The 24,458-nt window shown below is 41.3% G+C and overlaps 1 protein-coding gene across 3 annotated transcripts in view; it reads left to right on the top strand.

Annotated features, from left to right (window-relative positions):
- Positions 1-24,458, top strand: part of SFMBT2 (Scm like with four mbt domains 2) — a 916,952-nt gene that overhangs the window by 681,997 nt on the left and 210,497 nt on the right. For all 3 annotated transcript variants that reach the window (XM_086918957.1, XM_086918956.1, XM_086918958.1), the window contains one exon: positions 6,891-7,017. In XM_086918957.1, the coding sequence (XP_086775083.1) occupies positions 6,891-7,017 (127 nt within the window). The remainder of the gene's footprint in view (positions 1-6,890; positions 7,018-24,458) is intronic.

The raw sequence follows: 24,458 nt of genomic DNA, 5'->3' as shown, positions 1-24,458 counted from the left end.
AACTAAAAATATTTTTTTAACCACTGAAGTGATAAAGGGCTGCCGCCCTCGTAAATAACTTAGCAAATTTGAGTATAAAAGTACACTTAGAGCACCATGGGGATGTAAGTGGCTGGCAATGAGAGAGAGGAGTTGGCTAAGGGAACCGAACCATTTAAAGACTTGGATAAACGTCATCAGGAGCCTTTAACACAACAGGATGTATTCCTTCATCACTGGTTGAAACCAAGTGGCGTACTTTCATGATTCTGCTCCCAGGCCTCTTCACATCACCCACACGATTTAATCTTGGCTTTCTTGAGCTATTACCAGTGGTTGCCGGTGGGTACCACCGGCACTCATTATTGGGGACCAGCTCTTATTGTTACTCCACTGTACATTTTCCTAGAGCAACAGAGGGAAAATCACAAAAGAGGAGGAAGAAAAAGACTGATGAAATGTGAAAAAGGAAGGGAGAAAGTAGGAACCCACAAAAGTGAGCTAAAGGGATAGGCAGGGCCTAGTAGTTGATTACAGAGGCATCAACTGAATTTCAGACTACACAGCTGTAGTATTCAGCGTGCCAACATGTAATAGTGCTGGCCCTGGGCTTCTGAGAAGAGCTTTGGGCATCGGCACTTTTTCTTTTACAAATCATGATCTATTCCGTTGGATTAACTTCTACACTCACTACATATAGATTTCATTTCTGGTGAAAAAGCACCAACATCTTTCCTCCAGCTTCCTGATAAAGGAAATTACTTCACACCATGCACTCCACGGATAATCACACATTGGTTGAAATGTTGTCCGTTAAATCTGAACTGGTTATTTTTAAAAGAATTCACATTTTTTATTAACAAACTAGGCCCTCTTTTCTTAGACCTTTAGTCCCTCACATTCCCATTTATAACTGACCCTCAAATTTCATTAGCCTTACAAGTGATCACATTGGTGATTTCATAATTTTCTACAACAGATTTAAGAGTCTGCTCCTTCCGCAGTCTCTACACTGATAGCTCCAGCTGTCTGTTCTTTATAGCATTGTACACAAACCTACACAGAGTCAGCCGTTGCTCATTATTAGAGAGCTTACTTCTCAATGACAGTTCCCTGGTTTTATTGGTGGTTTATCTCTCTGTTCCGTGTTTGTCCCTCCCCTAGTGTGTAGCTTGTGTATCCATGTTTTTGATTGGCTAGGGTGTAGCTTTTTGCTGTTTACATCATGAAACTACTTCCTCTCCTGCCCTTCCTATGGCGCTCTTCATCAGTGGCTGGCAGGATTAGTGATCCCCTGAATGTTTTCCTTAGCCTGCTCTCTTCTACCACCCTCCCTCTCAAAGCTTCTCTGCGGTACGCCAAGCACAGGATTTTGGACTTAAGATGCCCAGGATGTGGTCCCATTACACTTTCTTGTTCTGCTTTTCTCCATGAATGTAGCCACTATTGGCTTTGACATTGCTGGAGGCTTTTAAACTCAAACAGATTTGACAAAATCAATAGCCGTAACTGACCATGTTAAAAGTACAGAAAACATGGAACTCAAACCCACCCCCACGCTGAAAGTTCATATCCGGAACCTCAGCATCATCCTGGACAGTGAACTCTCCATGAAAGGACAGTTCAACGCCGTGTCCTGAGCTTGCTTCCACATTCTCTGCATTTCTCTGCAAGCTTTTTAAATGGCTACCCATCAGCTCCAGAAAAACAGTGAGACAGGCCTAATCACCAGCCATCTTGACTATGGCATGGCATTCTATTCAGGCACCACCAGCGAACTTAATGGAAGACTCCAGACTATACAGAACGCAGCAGCCAGACTGTCCTCAACCTTCCCAAAAGGATCCACATCATCCAGCACTTGAGACCTCCACTGGTTCCCCATCCAGAAAAGATGCCAGTTCGAGCTACTGACCCACGTCTACAAAGTGCTCCATTGGCCAAAGACCTGCATACATGAACCATAATCTGAACTTCACCCAACCATCCAGAAATCTCTGCTCCACTCCCCTCACCCTTTCACTGACTCTGCGTATGCACCGCTGCTGCTCCAGAGAATGCTTCTTTTCCCACCTCGCCGCAAAGACCTGAAACGCCTTCTCCCTCCACCTCCGAACATCACCCTCGCTTACAGACTTCAGGAAGCTAATCAAGACCTGTCTCTTCCAATGAAAGCCGCAGCTCAGCACCTGGAGACCCTCACAGGTGATAAGCCGTGCTATATAAGTACCATATGTATGTAAAACATTATTTCTATAATTTAAAGATTGTCATCTCATTCAGTGATTCAGCTTACATTGCAATGAATGCATTCACAAATCAATTCACGTCACAACAAGCAACACCATGGTGAAATAGAAAGTATCGAAAGCAATGTTTCTATTGCTTTTTAAACGTATAACATGGCCAGTCAGGCATTGACAAAGTCATTCTTATTGCTTGCTCAACATTGTCAAAGCTTTGCCAATGATTGCCTAGGTCTGTCTTCAAAGCCTTGAGGAAGATGAAATTGTATGAATAAACAGAGTGGGATTTGGGTCAGGCTAATTTAGGCATTAATTTATGTGAGTAAGCACTTCTTCCGCCACTGTTTAGAGACTTTGTCAATCACATTTTGGATACATCAGGAGGAATACAAATCTCTTACCTCATGCTGTTGGGTATATCTCTCTGGCTACTAGAAAATTCTTTTGAAATGGGTGTAGGACTATTTTATATCTGAAAATACACTAAATCATAACACTTTTTGTCAGATTAAGAACTTTAATAGATACAATAATTCTATAGCAAATGTAACCTTTTTGGTATTTGTTTCAATGCAGCAGGCTTTTGTAATGATTTTGTCAGGACTCTAGTACAGGCCGGACTGTATTTTGTCCCCTTCTCCCGATTATCTTTTACTTTTTTTTAATAATTGAGATGGCCTGACTCTAAGAGTGCCGTCCTTAAGCCTTCTAGATTTTAAAATTATCTTTAAGCTGCCGTTGGATTATCTGCACAGCTGGATAGGCCAAGTAGGACCTTTTTTATTTTATTTGCATGCAATGGAAATGCAAGAGTAAATATTGCACAATCATGATTTGTGTAGCTGAGGTATATTTGCACAGTTTTCACTGAATTCATTTTAAATGGGGAAATAAGTAATTTCTATTATTGCTCCCCTCTCCACCGAAATGCATAAACAGCAGTAACTGCATGTTAGACTTGTCAGTCGTAGGGTGATCTTCCCCCCAAATCTTTGCCCGTTTCTCTCTATTTATTTTTCTTTGTTTCTGTTGGTCTTAGGACTCTGCACTTTACCACTGCTAACCAGTGCTAAAGTGCTTGTGCTCACTCCACCAAACATGGTTACATTGGTTTACACCTGATTGCCATATTTAATTTATTTATACTTTGCAAGTGATATATTAAATATCCAGGGCCTGTGAGTCAAATGCTACTAGCATGCCTGCAGCAAATATTGTGCCACACACTTGAGTAGCCCCTTAAAACATGTCCCGGTCTGCCATTGCAGCCTAAACTGCTCGTTCGACTTTGCAATGTAACCTCCTTGCCAAGCCTTAAACTCCCCTTTTATTGAATATGTCACCCCTAAGGTAGGCCCTAGGAAGGACATAGGGCAGAGTGCATTGTAATTAAAAGTTGGACATGTGGTTTTAAGCTTTACGTGTCCTGGTAGTGAAAAACTCCTACATTCATTTTTCATTACAGTGAAGAGTACCTGTCTCATAGTTTAACATTGGTTTGCCTTATTACATTTAAAAAGTGCTAACTTCTGATTGGAGACAGATCGGCATTTCATGTTTGGTATCTGTGAAATTGTAATAAAAAATACTCTTTTCAGATTTTAAATTACATTTTTTTTAAATGGTGGAGAATTCAGACATGTATTTCAAATCCGGTTCACTCGTTTTTAAACGTACAGTTTTCTTTCAATACATTGGCATACACAGTAGTTCTAAGATGGTGTACTATCCGTGATTTAAATGTGTATATTGTCTTTTTTATATTGTTATGAACTGTAGTTTTATGGTCCTCGAGACCGAAATAAAGATATTGAATGGAATGGAAAATACCACTTTTAGAAAGTTGCTGTGCAAAAAGAGAAATGAAAATAATGCACTCCTTTCCTTAAGCGACTTTGGGCTAGATGCATCAAAGGGTTTTTCCCATTTTGTGTCTGTAGGAAAATGTGTTCATGCATATGGCCCTTTGTTTGTTAATGCATATACCTAGATAATTGCGTGAAAGCAGATACCATGATCTATCCCATAAATCACCGAAATGTTAAAGAACGTCCAAAAAAATGAGCCTACCTGCTATGAATGGTTCATCTAGACATGTCACTGTTGTTAGCCCGGATGGGCGAGCAGAAGGCATTTTGAAAATGTTAAATAAAGAATCATGGTGGAATCACGCTGTCTTCTAAGTGATTGAGAACTCATGGATTAATTCATAAATAAGGTTTTGATAGTTATAGGTTCACCACTTGGATTAAATTGGAGTACTACAAGAGAAGTAGTCTATTGTGAGGAAAAAGGCCTGCACCAAGCAGTGCGACGGATGGACACGTAAGCCACGCTTCTTTTTTTTTTTAGGTACTTTTAGAAAGTTGGCCTTTTTTGCCCTTAGCCATTTGGTGTCTGCAACCTCCCATTTGTCACAAGACTGGGTGTAACTGATAATTGCACTTTGTGAATTCTTCCCAGACAGTCTCCTAAGCGAGAGATTAGGTATGCCTGAATGGACCATCTGCTGGCAGGATGGGGACGGAGCTGGGCACAGCTCCGCTTGCAATTGAATAGGCTGTGCTCCGCCTTCACACAAAGGGTTTCTCACCTTCCCATTGCCTCTTAAGCCAGCTTGGAGTCAAGAAATTCCAAACACTTCCAAGAGAAACCCTTATTCTCCCAACTACAAAGAAGCACCAAGTATAAGAATAGTGCCCTCAAACCCACTCTTTAGTTCACTTTCTAGACCTGTGGAAGCACTCAGAGGGTTGCCTGATGCTGTGCTGCACCTAGAAAGACTGCTTTGTTGCCTGCAGTCTACCTTGCACCCTCAAAGGCCTGCCCTGCTGCTTGTGTGCTGCATAAATTCGGTATACATCGCCTCTAAGTTATGCCTGCTTGCTTTTTGTGCCAAACTTCCCAGGGTTAAGCACAAGTGAATTAAGTGACTTTCGTGGTTCACCCTGACAGGGATTGTGGCAGTTGCTTGACTGGGTCTAAGACCCCAGTCAACCAAAACCCAATTTCTCATACTGCAGGTGTGTATGTACTTTACATTTACTTTAAATCTCCATTCTTATCTATTGTTACATTTCTGAAGTTCATCCAAGTACCCGCGGTTTTTGGTGCTCAGCACTTTTAATAAATGCATATTATAGTTGGCTTATTTCCCAATAGTCATTTTGTACTCAGACATTAACACCAAAGTAGTCTTGTCACACTTTGTAACTACTTTTTATCGCTCCAAGATGTTACTCACTGCACTATACTGCCTACGATGAGAAGTATCTGTACAGCTTCGCCATTTTCAGTAAAGCAGTTTTCCTTGGCAATGGCCCCTGGCTGGATAACATAATCGTATCGTATCGTATCGTATCGTAAGGGGTGCTTGTATAGCGCACTGACACCATGGGTTTCCTGGCGCTGGTTGGAAGTAGAGGGGACAGAAAGACTAACCAGATTGGGGAAAAAGCCAAGTTTTTAGAGATTTACGAAAAAGGGTCAAAGAGTTAGAAGTTTTAAGAGAAAGGGGGAAGGAGTTCCAGAGCTTGGGGGCCAGGTGTGCAAATCTCCGGCCTCCAGATCTGCAGAGCTTGTAAGGAGGGACAGTCAGGAAATGAAGGTGAGAGGATCTCAAGTTGCGGGACGGGCAGTAGGGTCTGATGAGGGATTTCACAAAGATGGGACAGGGGCCAGCCAATGACTTGAAGATAAGGCAGCCGATCTTGAAGGCTGCCCTAGAGATGACAGGGAGCCAGTGGAGTTTAACAAGGAGGGGCCTAGCAGATTGCCACTTCGGAATCCCTAAGGCCAGTCTCGCCGCCTGATTTTGGACCACCTGCAGTCTAGCCATCAATGTTTTAGGCAGACCATGGTAGATCGAGTTGGAAAAATCTAGGCGGGAGAGGACGAGGGCCATGATAACCTGCAGGAGGGCGTCAGGTGTAAGGAGGTATGCCACTTTCCTGATCCTGCGCAGTTGGTAAATACAGGACGAGACCACGGTCCCCACCTGCGGCCCTAGGGATAGAGCGGAGTCAATAGTGATAATGCATACAAAGAAGAGTCACTTTTTTGACTTGAGGTCTATGCAAGCAACATTGAATCACAATGAAAAGCTAGAGAATCATATTTTTATAGTACATGACATTTTACACAAAAAGTTTTTGGAGAACTGTGATCATCGGAGAAAGCAGGAACTCAGAGAAAACGCATGACAAATAAGTGCTTTATCATGTAAGCCTGAGCGGGATATTCCTAGTAAGCAGAAAAGGGAGAATAACTGCAGCAGGATATGCAGATTAAAACTATGCTTATAATTTGGAAGCTACAATCGTGTTTATACTTCAAAATGTTATTTTGAGGCAGGTGAGGGTCTTTATGGATGCCTGTAGTATATTTGTATGTAAGATAAACATGCATGAACAGCAGCCAGAACGGTCAAATTCAGTGCTTTGATGGTGATCTCTTCTGAATGTAATCTTTCATAGTCCATTCTGAAATAGGAGAAATGTAAGCATTGTCTTTTCGACAACTGGCCCCGTATATATTTGCTAATAAGAGGTGAGAGCAGAAGTTTCATGTGGAATTATAGGGCCAGTTTCTGGAGCAGCTAAGCTGCCATTATCATACAACAGATTTCGAAAGTAAATTAAAGTGGGACTTTTTGACCTCTTTCAGACGTCAAACTCTCGTGGATTTGCTAAAAACATGAAGTTGGAAGCGGTGAACCCAAGGAATCCAGCAGAACTTTGTGTTGCCTCAGTCACCAAAGTGAAGGGAAGATTAATGTGGCTGCATTTGGAAGGTATGTGAACTAACAAACCAGTTTATTAGGTCGGATTTCTTCTCTTTCTTTCATAGTGTGAATATGTTGTTTTCTCTTTACATGTTGTCACAACTGTTTGGGTTTTTGTTTACTACATGATTTTATTTGGTCCTTCACCTTTGAAAAACCCCTATGTGGGCACTTCCATTGAAGATGTTATTAGAGCTTTGTGATACCAGTGGGCCTGTTTGCGTCGCTCCCACAGTTAAAGGCCTTGGGGTGCCCCCACCTGAAGGGATGACAGCAGAAGATCTGAATTTCTGCAACAGTGTCCTGCAAGGAGAGGCCTCAATAAGAGAGATCTGTAAGTGTCCCTGGAGAAAAGGACACAGGAACAAAGGGAGAGCATCCTCGCTAGCATTGATATCCATATTAGAACAGTTTGAGAAAGTATCAGGATTTAACATAAATATAAATAAGTCGGAGATATTACATTTCTTCCTGACATAAGATCAAGTTGCAAGCATTCAAAATCAGCTAAAAATGACATCTACTAAAATAAAAAATACTAGACATCCAGAAGACTAGTAGGAGTAAATCGGCCAATTGTGAGTTCGCAAATAGTTGAAGATCAGGAGCTTGATTGGATCAATTGTATGTCCTCTAGATGAATATACCTCTGAGCCTAATATTGTTATTCCAAAGGCTCTCAGAAGTGCCCAAGCAAGAGTTTTTTAATCAACAGCAAAAGATGAACAACTTTGTATGGGTTGGAGGCAGATCACAAAATACACTTTTACATTAGGGTACAGTTGTTGCTTAGTAAACAAGACCAGCCTCTATAAGCATAATTTTTGTATGGTGACCAAGTATAGAGTTTGGGATGTAGATGTATTTGTAACTTTACTTAAAACATCCGTCTCATGACGAAAAACACATTACATTGTGTGCTATGGTATTCACTCAATGTTGTAAGTATATGTTGCATACCCACAAACACTTTGCCACCACTTTACATTTTACTGAATTTGGCCATGTGTATACATATACATTATTGCTTCAAAGTGGAAATGCACTGTATAAAGTAATATATAATTAGTGGTAACAGTGTATGTATTGTCTCCAATCAGTATGAAATTATGCTCCTTCCTCTGTCCGGAAGCTACTCAAATAACTTATCACTCTTTGGACAGGGTAAGGGGAAAGGTAAAAGGGTTAAAACTGACAGTGCAAACATATAATATCTGTGCCTGTTAAGTAGAGGAAACAACTAAACATACATCAAGAAACCCCCAAATGAAAAGAAAAAAACCAACCAGGCAATTAATTCAGCAATGAATGTGCTCTCTCTCTATGAAAAAGAGTGGGGGAGGCAGGAGTTCTGGAAAGAGAGCAGTGTGTTTGTATTTAGAGCTTTCCAGCTTCAGGCACAAACTGCTAAGTGGGTGTGTTTCATTTGGATTTGCCCACAATAAAAAGTGTATTTAATTTTGATAAAGTGTTTCAAGCTCTCCGGGCAGTGAGTCTTTAGTTGAATAAAAAAGATTTTCAAAGTTAAAAGACATAACATGTGAATTCAGTTTGTGGCCGGCTAGCCATGACTTCAGTGTGATAAAAGAGGAATTCCCAAGGAGGGAGCACATCCAGCAGGGAGACTCAGAGCATAACAGCAGACAAGAGAAAGTTGGGGCCATGCCCAGCACCTTGAACAGACAGGCAGAGATGCACAGTGCGGAGCTACTCTCCTGAAGGGCAGATTGCCAGTCAAAGAATGCTAATTGGGTACAGCTTGAAAGAACAATGCAGTAGCTAAAATATTTGGTTCATAAGTTTTGTGAATGTGTGTATTTAGAGTTTCCACAACACTGTGGGATAGAATGTCCTGGAGCCAGTGGATTAATGTTTTCTGATCAGATTAGTGAGCACGTACAGTAAAGTATTGAATTCTTTTTAAGGCAAGATGATAGATGGTATTCTGAAGGATGAAGGGTACTATAGTGCCAGACAAGGAATGAAGTAAAAAAAGAGTATAAAGGTAAAAAATATGATGGTACAGAGATGGTTTGCACAGAAAAGCTTTCAGAATAAGTTGTTTGCAGGGAAAGAAAGTGAGTTAAAGAGTGTTGTTTCACAAGCAGAACAGGTTTGGATGTTGCTCAAATCAATTTAAATCAGTTGTACCCAGCAAGCATGAATTATTAGCAGAAACAAAATGGGAACATATTTCAACAGGTTGCTGTATTTGAAAATGAGAGTTTTAACACTAACAATTCTGTATTTACCAAATCCATTGTGGTAAAAGTGGAAGGTCCAGACTTAGTTGTAGGAGTTTTAAACAGAGAAATTACAAACCCAGTTTAATAGAAGGTTGCAGCAGAAATAGGCCCATTTGAGAAAAGTTGCCAATTTGTTTGAGATACAGGCCTAGCAGGAAAACAATTGTTTTGCAAATTAAACAGCACAGATTACTGTACACCCGATGATGTTAATTATCAGATTCCTGATTAAGATGTACGTTTTATAATGGCCCAGCCGGATACAGCTGTAGTGTTGTGTAGCGTTTTATGATCCAAGCATAAGTTACCGATTCATGTCCTTATATAGGTATAATTCACCTTACCCTTATATAGGCATAGAAATCATAACCATATTTAGACATAACCCGTCCACTCCAAATACAGGCATGGCTACTTCCACTAGTTCCAAAAAGCCACAATGATTTCTTGGAAAACTCGGCTTCAGCAGTCAGGGACATCCTCTTTCTTGAATATTGATTTGTCCTAGAAATCATGGAGTTTTCAAAGAACTACCATTCCCTTGGGGTTCTTTGGTGACGTTATTATGTCTGCCTTTACGTCAAACTAGGCACCTTCAAGGTATAAATATGCATACACTTGCCCTAGCAAACACACAGTCGTTCGGAGCAGCTCGACTATCTATTTGCCCGACGCAGCTCGCTACAGCAAGTGCCGAAGGCAGCCGACCCTCCAGCTGACGCACTGACAGAGAAGCTGTCCTTTCTCTCGCTGAGAGTCTAGCTCCAGTGTTTCCAAGATCCCTTTGCGGGGTGTTGGGAAATCGAGTCAGAGACAGAGATACCAGACCTCCTTCATTCTAAAACCAAGGTACGGAGCTGATTAGACCCTAAGAGAAATCTTGGCTAGATTCTTGCCAAAGAAACAAAACCTATGCTACACCACACTTACTTCTTCCCTCTTACAAGACTTAGGTTAGGTACATGGGATAGGCGTATTTTAGAAGCACCAGTTGAATACTTTTAGCTTTATTATTTATGTATGTATTTTACGGCTTAGAAACCATACCATGCTTTTACAGTATTATTTTCTAATACTCTTCTTGCTGTACGCATTATACTTTACAGCCAGTATTACGATTGTAGCAGTTCATTTCTTTTGCATGAGAAAGAAGATTGTTCAATAAATCCTTTTATTGAAAACGCCCATCTCTCTATTTCTCTGCACCTCTGATGAAAGTGATTCAAAAGAAATGTTAGAGCTCAAATGTGAGACATGAAACCCAGCAACATATATGAATAAACAACCCCTTTGTGACTTACCAGATGGCTGATTCACTTTCAAAATCAACACTGTACAGAAAACAAACTCCAACCACAAGAGCACATAATCCAACCAATCATATTGCCACTCAACCCCCTCCACATAAAGCCACAAAAGCTATCACTGATTTCTATTACTGCCGTAAGAATAGGAATCTCAACTTACAGGAAAGAAAAATTCTTCCTCAAAACTTACCTACAAGCATAAGTGAGGAGTTTGTTATACTAATCAACACTTAACTTCATTGATATGGTGATAATTCCTGTACTGGTGTTGTGTCAATGATAAAGTGTCCCATCAATATAATGTTCCATAGATATTTTGCTGCCTTATTGTAGTGGGAGGCGTGGGGCAGAAGACTGATCTTCCATCTCCTCTTCCCCTGCACTAACCAAGAAATGGACGTACAAACGCTCTTTTGAATCCCGACATACGGTAAATCGATATGTCTTAGAATTGTAGATGTGAGGCTTTCTTATATCCCCATTCCATTTTATACCGCGGTACTACTTGGGAAGATGGCCATCCTGGCCCTGTGCAACTGATTGCCCCCAAATCCGACCATCAACAGAATAGCAATTGCAGACGTAGAAGAGTAGTGCAATGTGATTTAAGAGCAGTAAAGAAAGATAAACGTGAAATAAATCTTAACTCTCATGCCAACATATGAGTACGAACGTTGCATGTAGGCATTTTCTACATTTGTAAGCATTCCAACGTTTAGTGTTCCAGTTACACTTTGTGTATATTTATTGAAACTTAAATTGTGCCATTGGGAGCTTAGTAAACACTCCAGGGACGTAATCTACTCAAGCCCAGCAACGAAACAGCTTTAAGAAAAAAGGATATAATCTAAACCGGTGTGATTTAAGATAATGGATTCATTGCGTTTTACAGTACGGAGTATTCTAATTTGTCAGGACTGAACCTTAATGACACTATTTTACAGTTAGGCATACCGATTATTTTAGGCTTTAGAATAATTGTTTTTCAAGCATGTGTCTAATTCCTCGCTTTGGGTACAAGATAAAAGACGCCTTTTAATTAGGGACTGTGTGATAGGACGGTGATGTCCCTGATAGAATCTATTTTCGGATCTTGATTAGAAACTCGTGTTTCAATTGATTACATCTGAAATGTAGATGCAGGGTTATCTTCAATTTATCTATTTTACAAATTAGGACAGACACCATGGAGGGAAATTTTAGCTGTAGATTATCCTCCCCTTCGGTGATTTTACTGCATAATACATGTTTACAGTCTGCGAGTAATTAAGAAGGATAAATAGGCATATGCCACAATTAGCACAGGTGCGGTTCAGAAATGGTTCACTGTGGTGCATCGAGTGACTAACACGACAAGACAATAGATTAAAAAATCGTAAAATTCAAATGCACTTATTTTAAACAAGATTCAAACAAAAAACGAGCATTATTTAACATGATAACGTATCACTTTAAATAAACATTATGGAGGAAGCTAATGTATCACTTCATTACCATAGTCTACATTGCTACCATTCATTGCCATAGTATGTGTTTGAATTGATTTGGATCTGCTTGCAGCTGCTTAACATGAAATGCTGGATACAGAATGGCAATCAACATTGGAAACTGGCGCAGAGAAACACACAAAACAGATGTGGAGGGCAAGCTACTGTAAGAGGTTACTAAAATAATGGCACCAAAGCATTTGGACAGACACATCAGACACCAGTGACTCTAATTTATATACTGTGCACTTTCCCTATTTGTGCCACGGCGCACCTTTCAATAGGTGTGCCAAGCACAAACAGGGAAAGTGCGCCATATTTCCATTAATGTTCATTCAAGCGAAATATGGAGCGACTGCTTCAAAGCTGCTCCGTGTTTCACTGTGCAAGCGGCACCCGCCTGCACTTTCAATAGAGGAAAGATATCCCCTGCAGGCGGATGTAGTGAGTGACTGCACCCCCCCCCCTGCAGTCCTGAGGGGTCCTTTCTCCTCTCCAGAGGGCTGCCTTTGGGAGGCGCACTCAAAGTGCGCCACCTTTTTTGGCTTACTTTCAGTGTGCCTCCTAAAGGCATGTTTGTCTCTGCACCAGCATCCATAAAAGGGCCAGAGGCAAGGTGATTCCCTCATTTGCATGGGGCCACGACACCATGCAAATGAGGGAACACCCTCTAATGATAGCGCTGGTGCTACATGTGCGCCAGCACTATCTGTATGATAGAAAGGATGCACAAGCATCTTCAGCCCCTTCTGTAATACCATAGTGCCCAAGGGCGCACAAAAAGGGCACACATGCCTGTTGCACCCCGGGACCTTATCATGGAAAGTGGATCTGGCTCAGCACAGAGGTGATTTTTCTACCTGAAGGGCCGTATTACAGAAACTTCCTGGGAGGTGAAACCGATATTTATTACTTCCTCTAGCACCTGCAGGGCACTTTGATGTTATAGAAAGGACCCCAGATGCTTTATTCTATAAAATGTATTATGCCAGCAGACATCTTGTGCCAACGCAATCAAATGGTGTACTTTGCCTTTATACCCATGCTGTTTAGCAGATATGGGTGCAGAATCAAAGGCAAACTGGAGGTGCCCACATAGTGGTGGCGCATAGTCAGTGCAACAAATAGAGCACCACTAGGTAGGGTATGCAGGGATCAGGAGGACCCCCAACCTTTCACCTGTATTTTGTTAAGTAACGTACAGCCCCATCTTGCAGAGGGATTCCATTCTCACTCTTCAGGCTAACAGAGTTCTCACTTGCACTGAGGATGATTATTTTATTTTCCTTGTACACAGCTCCAGTTTTTGCCTGGCACAGTTAATTAAGGGTGCCAATCACGGACACTGTGCCTAACTTCTAATTTGAGTTAAGGTGTCTAAAATTAATACATATAACTCAGAATTTCTCCCAGTTAATGCTTAAGCTTCAAATGGCACTAATCAGAAACATAGAGAGGCAGTTCTTGCTCACTGTTTTTAACTTATCTTGTTTGCATTTTGTACATTAACTTGGAAAAAATTCAATTATATATGTATGAACTTTGTACACTTCAAAGACAAAACAAGCATCTCCAAGGCCAGTAGCAGCTGCTATACCATGCAGGTACCAGTGGTCGGACGGTGGGACCGGGTGGGGGGGATTCTGATGGACGATGCAGAGGGAAAATGTATTATTTATTTAATTTTCACTCTGCATCATCTCTCTAAATCCCCCCCACCCGGCCCCACCTCCCCACCACACGGACCCGGCTGGCCAGTAGGTCTAGCATTGGCAAGCTAATGCAATAGTTAATTTTTTATTGCAAGAATATGCCGGAAAAATAAAGAGAAAAAAAATACCCTGCCACCTAAACATGAATATATGTTCTTGCAAAAAAAACTATGAATTGAAAAAACTTCATTGATGTGGCTATTTCCTTAGCAATGTTTCCAAATAAAAATCCTTTTAGTTGTGCCATGCAGTTTGATATTATTCTTGAAGAGGACAAGAATCTATTACCACCTAACCAAGCACTCAAATCATGGGGAGCTTCTATGTTACAATCTCACACAAATTATATATAACAGTAACTTTAAAAAGGACCAGAAAATACATCACCCTTTCATTGATCACCCAAAGTCCAGGCAAAATGCTTTGCCAGTAGTTAATTTATTATTAAAAAGCTCAAATAAAAGAGCACACTTTGAACCAATTTCTTCATTGAAGAGAAATTAACTATTTTAGGTGGATTTAAATGTGTATGGGCAATGTTCGGTCATCCAAAGTGAAGGGAGCTACTGGGCAAAGTGGGCAGACCCATTGCTGTATGATGTTGGGTGGAAACAAAAGGTGAATGACAGTTTAACAGATCAATGGATGAAATCCTCTGACTAAAACACTTCAATAGTTGTATATTATGTGTGGATGTTTGGGAAAACAGTAGTCTGGTGAGACAAAAAAGACCTGACCTAAATCCAGGTGTTCAACTCTGCCAACTTCCAGAAGTTCAACATGGACGAGACGGAAGTGCAAATTTTTTTAGAACAGCACCTACCCTTGGAATAACACCTGGTGGGCCTCTGAACTCTGACCCACACACACACCGACAGACCACACCTGCAACCTTGGCTTCATCCTGGACCGCAAACTTACCATGAAATGCAAGATTAACGCAGTCTCCTTTACCTGCTTGCACACCCTCCGCATGCTCCGAAAGATCTTCAGTTGGCTCCCGGTCAGCACCAGGAAATTAGTCACTCAGGCCCTAGTCACTAGCTGGCTGAACTATGGAAACATGCTCTACAGAGGAATCACCACCTAACTCCTGAAGAGACTCCAGATGATACATAGCTCAGCTGCCAGACTCACCCTCCACAAACAGAACCACATTATCCCCACCTCAGGAACATCTAGAGGCTCCCCATCCAGAAAAGATGCCAATTCAGGATGCTGATATATGCCTACAAGGCCCTCCACGACCAAGGACCAGCATACATCAACCACTGTCTGAACTTCACCAACCTTCCAGACACCTGCGCTCTGCCCCCCTCGCCCTTACACACACTTCCCGCATCTGCTGAAGCTACAGTGGAGGATGATCCTTCTACTACCTCACCATTAAGTACTACAATGATCTCCCCCTTACCGCTGAACATCATCCTTGCACCCGACATTCAGAAGGAGACTCAACCTGACTTTCCAGCTGATCCCAGCAAGCATCTAGCGCCTGGATACCCTCACAGCTGATTACCCATGCTTTATAAATCCGAGTTGATAGATTGATTGACTGTGCTGTGCCAGCTCATCTTTTCATGGTATGCTCCTGCAATATCATGATCTCAGTGTATGCAATTTATTGACATAGAAGGAGTTTGTGCATTTCTTTCCCCCATTTTTAAATGTCTGAGTTAGTTCATGTGCTGTAAACAGCAGAGCTCAGAAACAGGAAGAGGCAATTACTTACAGTAGTTATTGAGTTCCGCTGACTGCAGCACATTCACTAACTCACTGATTTTTTACTGTAGACAGGAAAAGAAACAGCATTTTCTGTGTCAATGCAGCAGACAGAATGGGAGCATGGAGGGTTTGTACATATTCAAAGTGGTCCAGACATTGATTGTGCAGTGTGACTTACTTAAAGAACTGCAAAGAAGAAGAGTATGCCTTGGCATCACTGTTGGTTTTTACAGATGGGTATAGCTCATAAAACTGTACTGACCTATCGTTCAATGTTCAGCTCCTGCTAATAGAATCACACGTGTTGTCTAACAGAAAAGCTTGAAGTTATGGTGAGGACTATCCTGTGATGGAATGGTGGTTATTCAATTCAATTTTGAGAGCTGGCATGAAGTGAGTAGATGTATCCATGGATATCTATGGAGTACTTATATTACATGAATCTACCAACACAGCAACAACATATTGTACAGTAGAAGAAGGTTAGAGCTTTCCAGTTTTGTGTGGAGCTGAATGTTCCATGTCCTTGGAGTTTGGGGCCAGACAATCTCTCATCCTGTCTTCTCCTTCATGCTCTTTATGGTATGGTCTGGGGATGTTGACCCTTGCTGCCTGCACAGAGAAACATAGAACAGCTTAGAAGCAGCAGCTCCATATTTCACTGACTGCACTGCCAGCAGGGCAGTGCAAGTTAATGACTGTCCTGAGGGCAGCACATTCATCATCATACGGCTCACTTTAACTGATTACACCCAGCGCAATCTTGTCATTTAATACTAGACATGGTGGAATGCACAGCAAACTCTTTATATTTAATGCAAGACATGGGGGAATGCTTACATTTTCTTCCATGAAGATGGCACGCAGGATGTGGGTAGGTGCAGTAAGTCAACCAAGTTCTCTGAGGTGGTGATGATCCAGACAAATTTCTGTAGTCTATCAATCTTCTGAGAATGTTCTTTAGTGAGTCTATTGAAATGTGATCTGATCAGTGCTTTCATGTGTCTTCTTGGTTCTGATTCTGAGAGAATATTCTTGATTATTTAGAGGAAGGAGAGTTCTTGCGAGACAGTTTTCATATTCTCAATATGTTTTTCTAAGAGGAGGCTGGGATCAGAAGGTTTTAGCAAGATGCATTGTGGAGAATTTGAGGTCCCTTGCCCAAAGCTGCCTTGCACATGTTCTTATATGTTTTAGCTGCTGATGTGAACTAATGCAGCCTTCAAAAGGAGGAATTGGAAGGAGGCCACTATAATATAGGCTTGAAGAGGGGTAGGCAGTACTTCAGAGAGTTGATGTCCGTGCTAGGCTAGCGCTGTGAGTAAGAGTTAGGCTTCATGTGGATACTGTTCAATCTTGATGTTTTTGGCAGATCACTGAGAATAGGATATACTCTTGGGAAACAACACAGTTTTCAGAGATCTGCTCCGACTATACTACCAAAGCTCATTCTTTCTAAGAAAAGTAGGGGGGGCAAAATTAAGTGTTAAAATCATTCATGTGTACCTCTGTGACCCACGCAAAGATTTAAAAATCAGAGAGATGTGATTTACAAGGCGAAACCCTCAACATAAAAGGCACTTTTTCAAAGGTACTCCTTCAGTCTGACCTAAAAAAAGTGCAAATAAAGTTCCATATACATCGAAGCATTTAATTCGAAAATATGTTTTTCAGCTGATCAAAGTGTTGTCCAAAGTAAACAAGGTGGTCCATTACAGGTTAGGGAGAAGTACTGGGGTACACCTCCATGACTTTAACACTTAATATGGGCCCTCTTTTCTTCCCTAAGATGGGCACTAGGAGCACTGTTAATAGTAAGCATGACAATAGGTATGTACCATTTAAATACCTGTGTTTTAATATCCAAGAACTCTTTAAAGATTTAGGGCCAGATGTAGGTAATCCCAGATTACCGATTCTTAAATACCGAGTCATACCGATTCGGTATTTAGGAACAGGCAAATGGGATGTAGGTAAAAAATTACTGAATTGGTAAGTTTCGGTAATTACCGAATCGGTATTTACCGATTCGGTAATTGACATTCATTCCTCTGGGCAGGCCCATAGGAATGAATGTCAATTACCGAATCGGTAAATACCGATTCGGTAAAAGGGGGAAACATTGAAGGGTGGCAGGGTGTCACTTTGACACCCTGTTGCACCCCTCAATTGTGTATGGGTGTACATGTTGTAGACATACATGCCCTAAGGGCATGTATGTCTGCAACATGTCTCTGTTGGAAAAGCAAAAAAAATGTTTTTTCAAAGGTTTTCATTATAACGAATCCTAAGTTGGGAAAAGCACTCATTTGAGTGCTCCCTACATTTCAGATTCGGTAATTTACCTATTCGGTATTTTTAAGAATCGGTAATTTACCGAATTCTTAAATACCGATTCGGTAAATTACCAAATCTGAAATGAAGCCACCTACATATGAAAAGCCTAATTCCGGTCGGTAACGGCCGAAATTCGGTAATTTCGGCCGTTTAGGAATTAGGCTTCCTACATCTGGCCCTTAATAATTACATGTTATTCATTGACTATCTGGTTTTCCACAGATTATGTAATGTTATCAGCCTAACAAAAGACCTTGACCCTAACATATCTTGTCCTGCTCGCAAGGAGGTTGAAACACGTCAGTATATAATCCTATGGAAAGGAGTGAAACTGCATTAAGTGCTGTCCCATATTTAATATTTCTGGACCAAAGAGAATTTCAGACATTGGGACAGCCTAATATATTTTACAGCCCTCTCTTGGGACTGCATGGATTTGCAACAAACTTTTAGTTTTGAAAAAGGAACAATAAATTGTACTTAAGATGTCATCATTTTGAGTAATGTTGTGTGGTTCTTTTAGTTATGAAAGTATATATTTTTAATATCATTACTAGATGTTAAAATTCCCTGAGTATGAAACAACTTAAGATTAAGATACATAAAACTTATGTTCTTACACATTGCTTGAAAGGTGTGTATACATTTGAATTATTCATCACACTGATAGCCAATGAGGGTCTTTTGCCTTTATATGTTTATAATGATTTCTCCTCTATGAAAATCAACAGGATCATACCCAATGTTTAGATAAGAATGCTAGATTCTCTAGGTTCATCTGGTTTTCTTGCACATTTGTTTGGCTCGGTGTCTTTTCTTTCCTTTTAGTATAATGCTCCTGATTGTTCTGACATGTGGATGGCTTGACCAGCACATATCAACACTTGAGAGATGTCTAGGCAAGGTTTGGGAGAAAAGCATTGATGTTGATGCAGAGGTATAATAAAGGCAATAGGGATTTCATATTCTCATGGAGTGCAATCGCAAACAATGTATAGAAATAGTGGACTTGTTCCTTGGCTGTCTTTCGTGAGCACGTCAGAATTAGTACTTGTCAAATTGATGCTGAAGTGGTAAATTCCACTTTAGGTGCCATGGGCTGTGGCTATAAGGATTGGTGCTTGGGGCAAATTAAGTCTAAGTGTTGTCCTTGACATGGGTGGGCTGTGTTGTGTGCTAATTGAGGTTTACTGTGCCTCACATCAATCAATCAATCAATCAAAAGCTAGGTTTATTATGACCATTTGGCCTTTAAACTACATATTCATCATATCACAGAATAAAAATACAATTATTAAAAATTCATAAAAGCCTAAAAACCAATTTCGTTATGTTCTCATAAAAACACATTTTTATAATAACAAAAAAAGTCACGGTGAAATACCTGAAAATGACAATACATAAAATGATTACAGACATTCTATTTCTATCAATTTATCACCCCGCAGACCACCCTATTTTATATCATTGTTCCATAAGAAATCTTTTGGCTACTTGTATAAATTTCGCAAAGGCGATGGCACTCTCTAAGCTTTGCATATCCGTAAGTAGCTCAATTGCTTGCAACTTTGTGCTTATTCCGTATTTCAAAAAGGATGGCCTTAAAATCAATCGTCGTACTGATATCAATTTTGGGCAATCCAGTACAAAATGAACGCCAGTTCATTTTAAATCTAGCCCACATGTACATTTACCATAGTCATCCATTAGTATACTTTTTATTTTCTCATTTGCACGGGCTACACAATGATTCTGGGTCAAATTTTGCTTTTAAGGTTTCAGAAATAGAGTACAGTTTATTTGTGGTAGCTATTGCCCACTTCAATTCACTTTGTTGGGTCTCCCTCCTACACCAACTCGACACTTTCTCCTCTTCTCCAGCTCCCAACCTTTTCCAAAATCTGCACAGAATTACCTGAACTTGTATATTCCATGCTGGCCAGTCTAGTTCTAGCCTAATAGCCTGTATCATTGAGGCGCTAGGCATTGAGAAAAGAGATTTTAAGCATTTTCCTTCCTCTTTCTCCCAGGCACATTTCCCCCCCAAGCACAGGATTTCCGCCCCATACTGCATTTGCGGGGGAATCATAGCCTTAAATGCTTTCAGCACTGGTCTATGAGATATGTCTCCATAGATACTATTGAATTTTTTCAACCCACAAATGTCAGCTAAACCTTTTGTTTTTTGGGCCTGAAGATGCATATTCCAGTTTAACGCTCTGTCAAACCATACACCTAAATATTTATATTCATTTACAACTTCTAATTTTGTATGACCCAGAGCCCAACTAAATTCATGTTTTTTCTTTCCAAAGCACAATATTTTCGTTTTTTCCATATTTACTATTACGTTTGTGGATAAGCAATACGTCTCAAAAACATTTAGCTTTCTTTGCAACCCTATTTCCGTTTGGTCTAAATTAAACTAAGTCGTCTACATATAGTAGGCAAGACAGATGTTTTCCATCTACCTTAGGGCTTGCTCCTCTTTCAGTTATTAATAATTTATGTAAGTCAGCAAGAAAAATAGAAAATAATAGTGGGGCCAAAACACATCCCTGTCTTAGCCCATTATTGATTCTTATCCCTTGGGTTAAACCTCCTGCTGTATCTTTAATAACTTGTGCCCAATTTTCATTATGCAGACTTTGAATTACTTCTAGGATTTCTAAGGGGATATTATATCTTTTTAGCGTCTCCCATAAGCGTTCTCTATTTGCTAAGTCAAATGCCAACCGGAAATCAACGAAACAGCAGTATAATCTGCCCTGCTGTTCTACTGTCTTCCTTGCTACGGCCCACAGGGAAAAACAATGATGAAGTGTTGAGTGCCCCTCTTTAAACTCTCCTAGTTCTACTGGGACAATTGCATTTGAATCGACCCATTCCTTCAGTTTACCCAGGATTATTTAAAAAAAAAACACTTTAGCACCAATATATAAAAGATTAATTAATCTATAGTTCTTATGGTCATTTCTATCCCCTTTCTTATGTATAGGCCTCATTACGGCTCCCCTCCAAGAATTTGGGAATATACCTGTGGTCAGCACTGCTGTAAACATTTTTGAGAAAAATTGGGCCCACCATTTTAACTCTGTTTTTATTATTACGGCAGGTAGATTATCAGGCCCTGCGCACGGGTTAAGTTTAAATTCTTAATAGTATGCTTTACATTTTCAAATGAGCATAGGGGAATTAGGCTATTTACTTCTTGTCGCCTCAACGGTTTCACCCCACTCATTTCGGCCTCATTTTTAGATTTATATAATTGATTTAAATGCTCCTCCCAGGATGCCTCGTCGACTTCACAACTAACTCGCCTCACATGTTGAATAAGGCTTCTTTCAAAGCTGGATCTGGTGGCTTACTGGACTAATGCCTCCACTGTAGGGATGGTCACAGGTTCAAATCACTGTGGGTCCACTCAGTCTTTCATCCTTTTAATGCTGATACAATAAGTACCATTGAGTTGGGCAAAAAAAAGACATCTTTTATTCAATACATTGATACCATTGGGTGATACAAACGCTTTACAAATACACATGTTATGCTATGTTATTCATAGTATTGAACACTTTAGTTGCCTGAACGGTTTCAATAATAGAGGAAGTCATTTTTAAGCTTATCAGTGCTGTGGTGATGAGGTCAGTTATCTTGTAGTTGTCGGGCATGCTGTGTCTAGATAGTTGTTAGAATATATCCATGGTGACTGTCTCTATTGCCGACTGTAAAAAGTGGTAGGAGAGCACTTGCAGGACCTCCAGGACACCTACTGCTAGAGTGTACAGATCCTCAATGCCCTTTCCCTTTTTCTATGGGAGTAGCTGATGTATTAAATGTTACAAAGCTACAGGGCATTGAGGAAGTGAGTCTTTTTTGGGGAGAACCTTGTCTTTAGGTCGATGATGACATGAGGGTTGTGTGTGTTGATGAAACCTATATTGTCTGATGAATAAAAGGGGTCGTATAATGAAAAGTGATCTGGGGGTGCAACATGCATGTATGGCCACTTTGCACAACGCTAAAGGACACTTTGGTATTACAGAAGGGGCTGCAGACGCTTGTGTGTCTCCTTCTATAACACTGACAGTGCTGGTGCACATGCAGCGCCAGCATGAGAGGACATTCCTTCATTTGCATGCAGGCATTGTAAAAAGAAGACACCACCATGAAGGTAGGAACCAACTTTATTCTGTCTGACATCCTCCAGCTCCCGGCAGCAACTGATGCTATTACAGAACTCTACAGTCTAGGGTAAAACCCACATGAGCTCCCACCCACACATTCCAAGCAGATCCCACCACATCCCCCTTCCTTCACAACAACAAAAAAAAAGCATAATTACAGAAGACATAATACAAAGTACATAAGAATGAAATCAAGGGCTTCAATAACGTACAGATCAATATAAAAAAAATGCAAGAATAAAAACAGTTATAAAACATCATAAAGTGAAAAACCCCAAAATAGGTGAGACTTTACAACATTTGGTAATCTTGAAACTTGAAAGGAAAAAATGTCAATCTGGTAGAGGCACTCCTCGCAGGAACACAGCCAGAATGAATATTCTCCCTCCTGTGAAGACCAGTAGGCATAAGCCCAGAGGAAGAATGAACACCAAATTTCTTGTTGACATAACTAAGCATGGGCTCTGCTACCACGGAAACAACACACTTATTCTATGCCTTGGCATTTGCCAACACCACCACATGGTCCCTCACCGCAGACACTCTTTTGGGTGCCAAAAAGCGAGACTCACCTTTGCGAATAAGACCAGGCGTCTTGACTATGACCTAGTCATCCACCTTAACAGACAAGGTACTATGAAATCCAGGCCAAGTATCATACTTAGCCTGAACGGCAGCCCTGGCATCCACCACATCCAACAACCTCTTCTTGTCAACCTCTCTCCTGGATATCTATTCTTTGTTCAACTTAGAACCAGCAACTCTACCTCTGAGTAAGGTAAAAGGAGCAATGCCGGTGCTAACATGAGGCGTGTTCTCACAGCCTGCAACATGTCGGTGACTGCTTGCGGCCAATGCAAACCACAGGCAGCTGTAAGTGTTCTTTGATGACACGGTTGAATCTCTCAACTAAACCGTTACTGCGGGGGTGATAAAGAGAAATGAGAATATGTTTTACGCCAATGCCCTTGAACAAATCTTGCATTTCTTTGGAAACTAACTGGGTTCCATTATCCGGCACCAATTCCAACAAATTCAGATTATCCATGATTCTGATCTCAAGCCATTTTAACATATAGTCAATAAGAACCAAAGTGTATTTGGGAGAACTCCCAATGAGCCCAAAAGGACCAGCAATATCAAAAGCCAATCTAGACCATGGTAAGTTTTTCATCACCCCAGGTTCAACTGGAGAAGGATGGGTCACTTGAGACTTGTCACTTACAGCACAAACACAGCAGACATGAACATAGTGTTCAACATCTCTATCTTTGCCAGGCCACCAAAAATCCTCCCTGACCCTACATTTCATGGCACGGATTCCCGGTTGACCTTTGTGGGCCAAATCCAAAATCCTCTTGTGCCTAGACACCAGTACCACCAACAATCCACCTCTCCTCAACACCCCATCAACCACGGATAACTCTCTTCTCATCCTTTTGTAGGGAACCAATTCGTAGGGACAATCTTTGTCATTGGGCCACACACCAGCTAAAAGCTCAATGACCTTCATAACTTCTGCATCACTAAATGTGGCTTCCACCCACTCTTGTTCAGAAAGTGCGCCGCCAACAGTGTTCTCCAAGGAGCACACCGCACAAACCATTTCTAAGTCATCAGATGCCAAGTCACCTTCATCACACGAGAGGGGTAACCGAGACAAACTATCGACTACATGGCTCTTCGCACCCACCACATATTCAAGACGGTAACGGAACTCATGCAACCTATACTGCCATTTCGCAATACGTGGCGTTGCCCTGCCACCACCTTTAGTCGTAAAAAGATCAATCAAAGGTTTATGATCAATTCCCAAAATAAATTCATTACCCCACAAAAAATTCCTGAAGTGTTGGACACCCCACCACAAAGCTAAAACTTTCTTTTCGATGATAGAGTAAGTGCTTTCAGCGCCCCTTAGAGTCCTTGAAACAAAAGCTATAGTTTCTTCACACCCATCCCCTCTCTTTTGCAGGAGAACTGCCCCAAACCAACATTGTCTTTAGGTAGCGTGGGGTCCAGGCACAAGCAGCTAGGGCGTCCTCCCAGCAGATCGGCCGCCAGCCAGAAACTTCCTCCAGCGGCTAGGATCACCACAGACACCAGCACGTCTGCCCCCTCCAAACCTTCACAAACGAATGCCAGTTCACCACAACGCCGCCCAGGAGCAGGGCGTATTAGCGCCGCTCAGGACCAGTTGCTCGGCAGTAGGTTAGGTAGACCGGCCCCGCTTCAGTACAGCTAGCCGCACGTAGTGTGACGCAGCACGGGCCGCCCGTCAGGATAGTCCGTGGATTACGGCCTGGTCCGTCTCCGCACCGTCCTCCGAGCAGCAAAGCTCCACCACACCGGATTTCGACCGGGTAAAGAACCCCCACCGGGCCGGAGCGTAGGTAGGGAGTTCGCAGCAACTTTTAGAGCTGGTTAGGTGCCAGAAGGATAAGCTTGA

Source organism: Lissotriton vulgaris, chromosome 1_1 (genome assembly GCF_964263255.1).
Source record: "Lissotriton vulgaris chromosome 1_1, aLisVul1.2, whole genome shotgun sequence".
Classification (NCBI taxonomy): Eukaryota; Metazoa; Chordata; class Amphibia; order Caudata; family Salamandridae; genus Lissotriton; species Lissotriton vulgaris.
The sequence above is the reverse complement of the archived record's forward strand: the minus strand, read 5'-3'. Positions and strand labels throughout refer to the sequence as shown.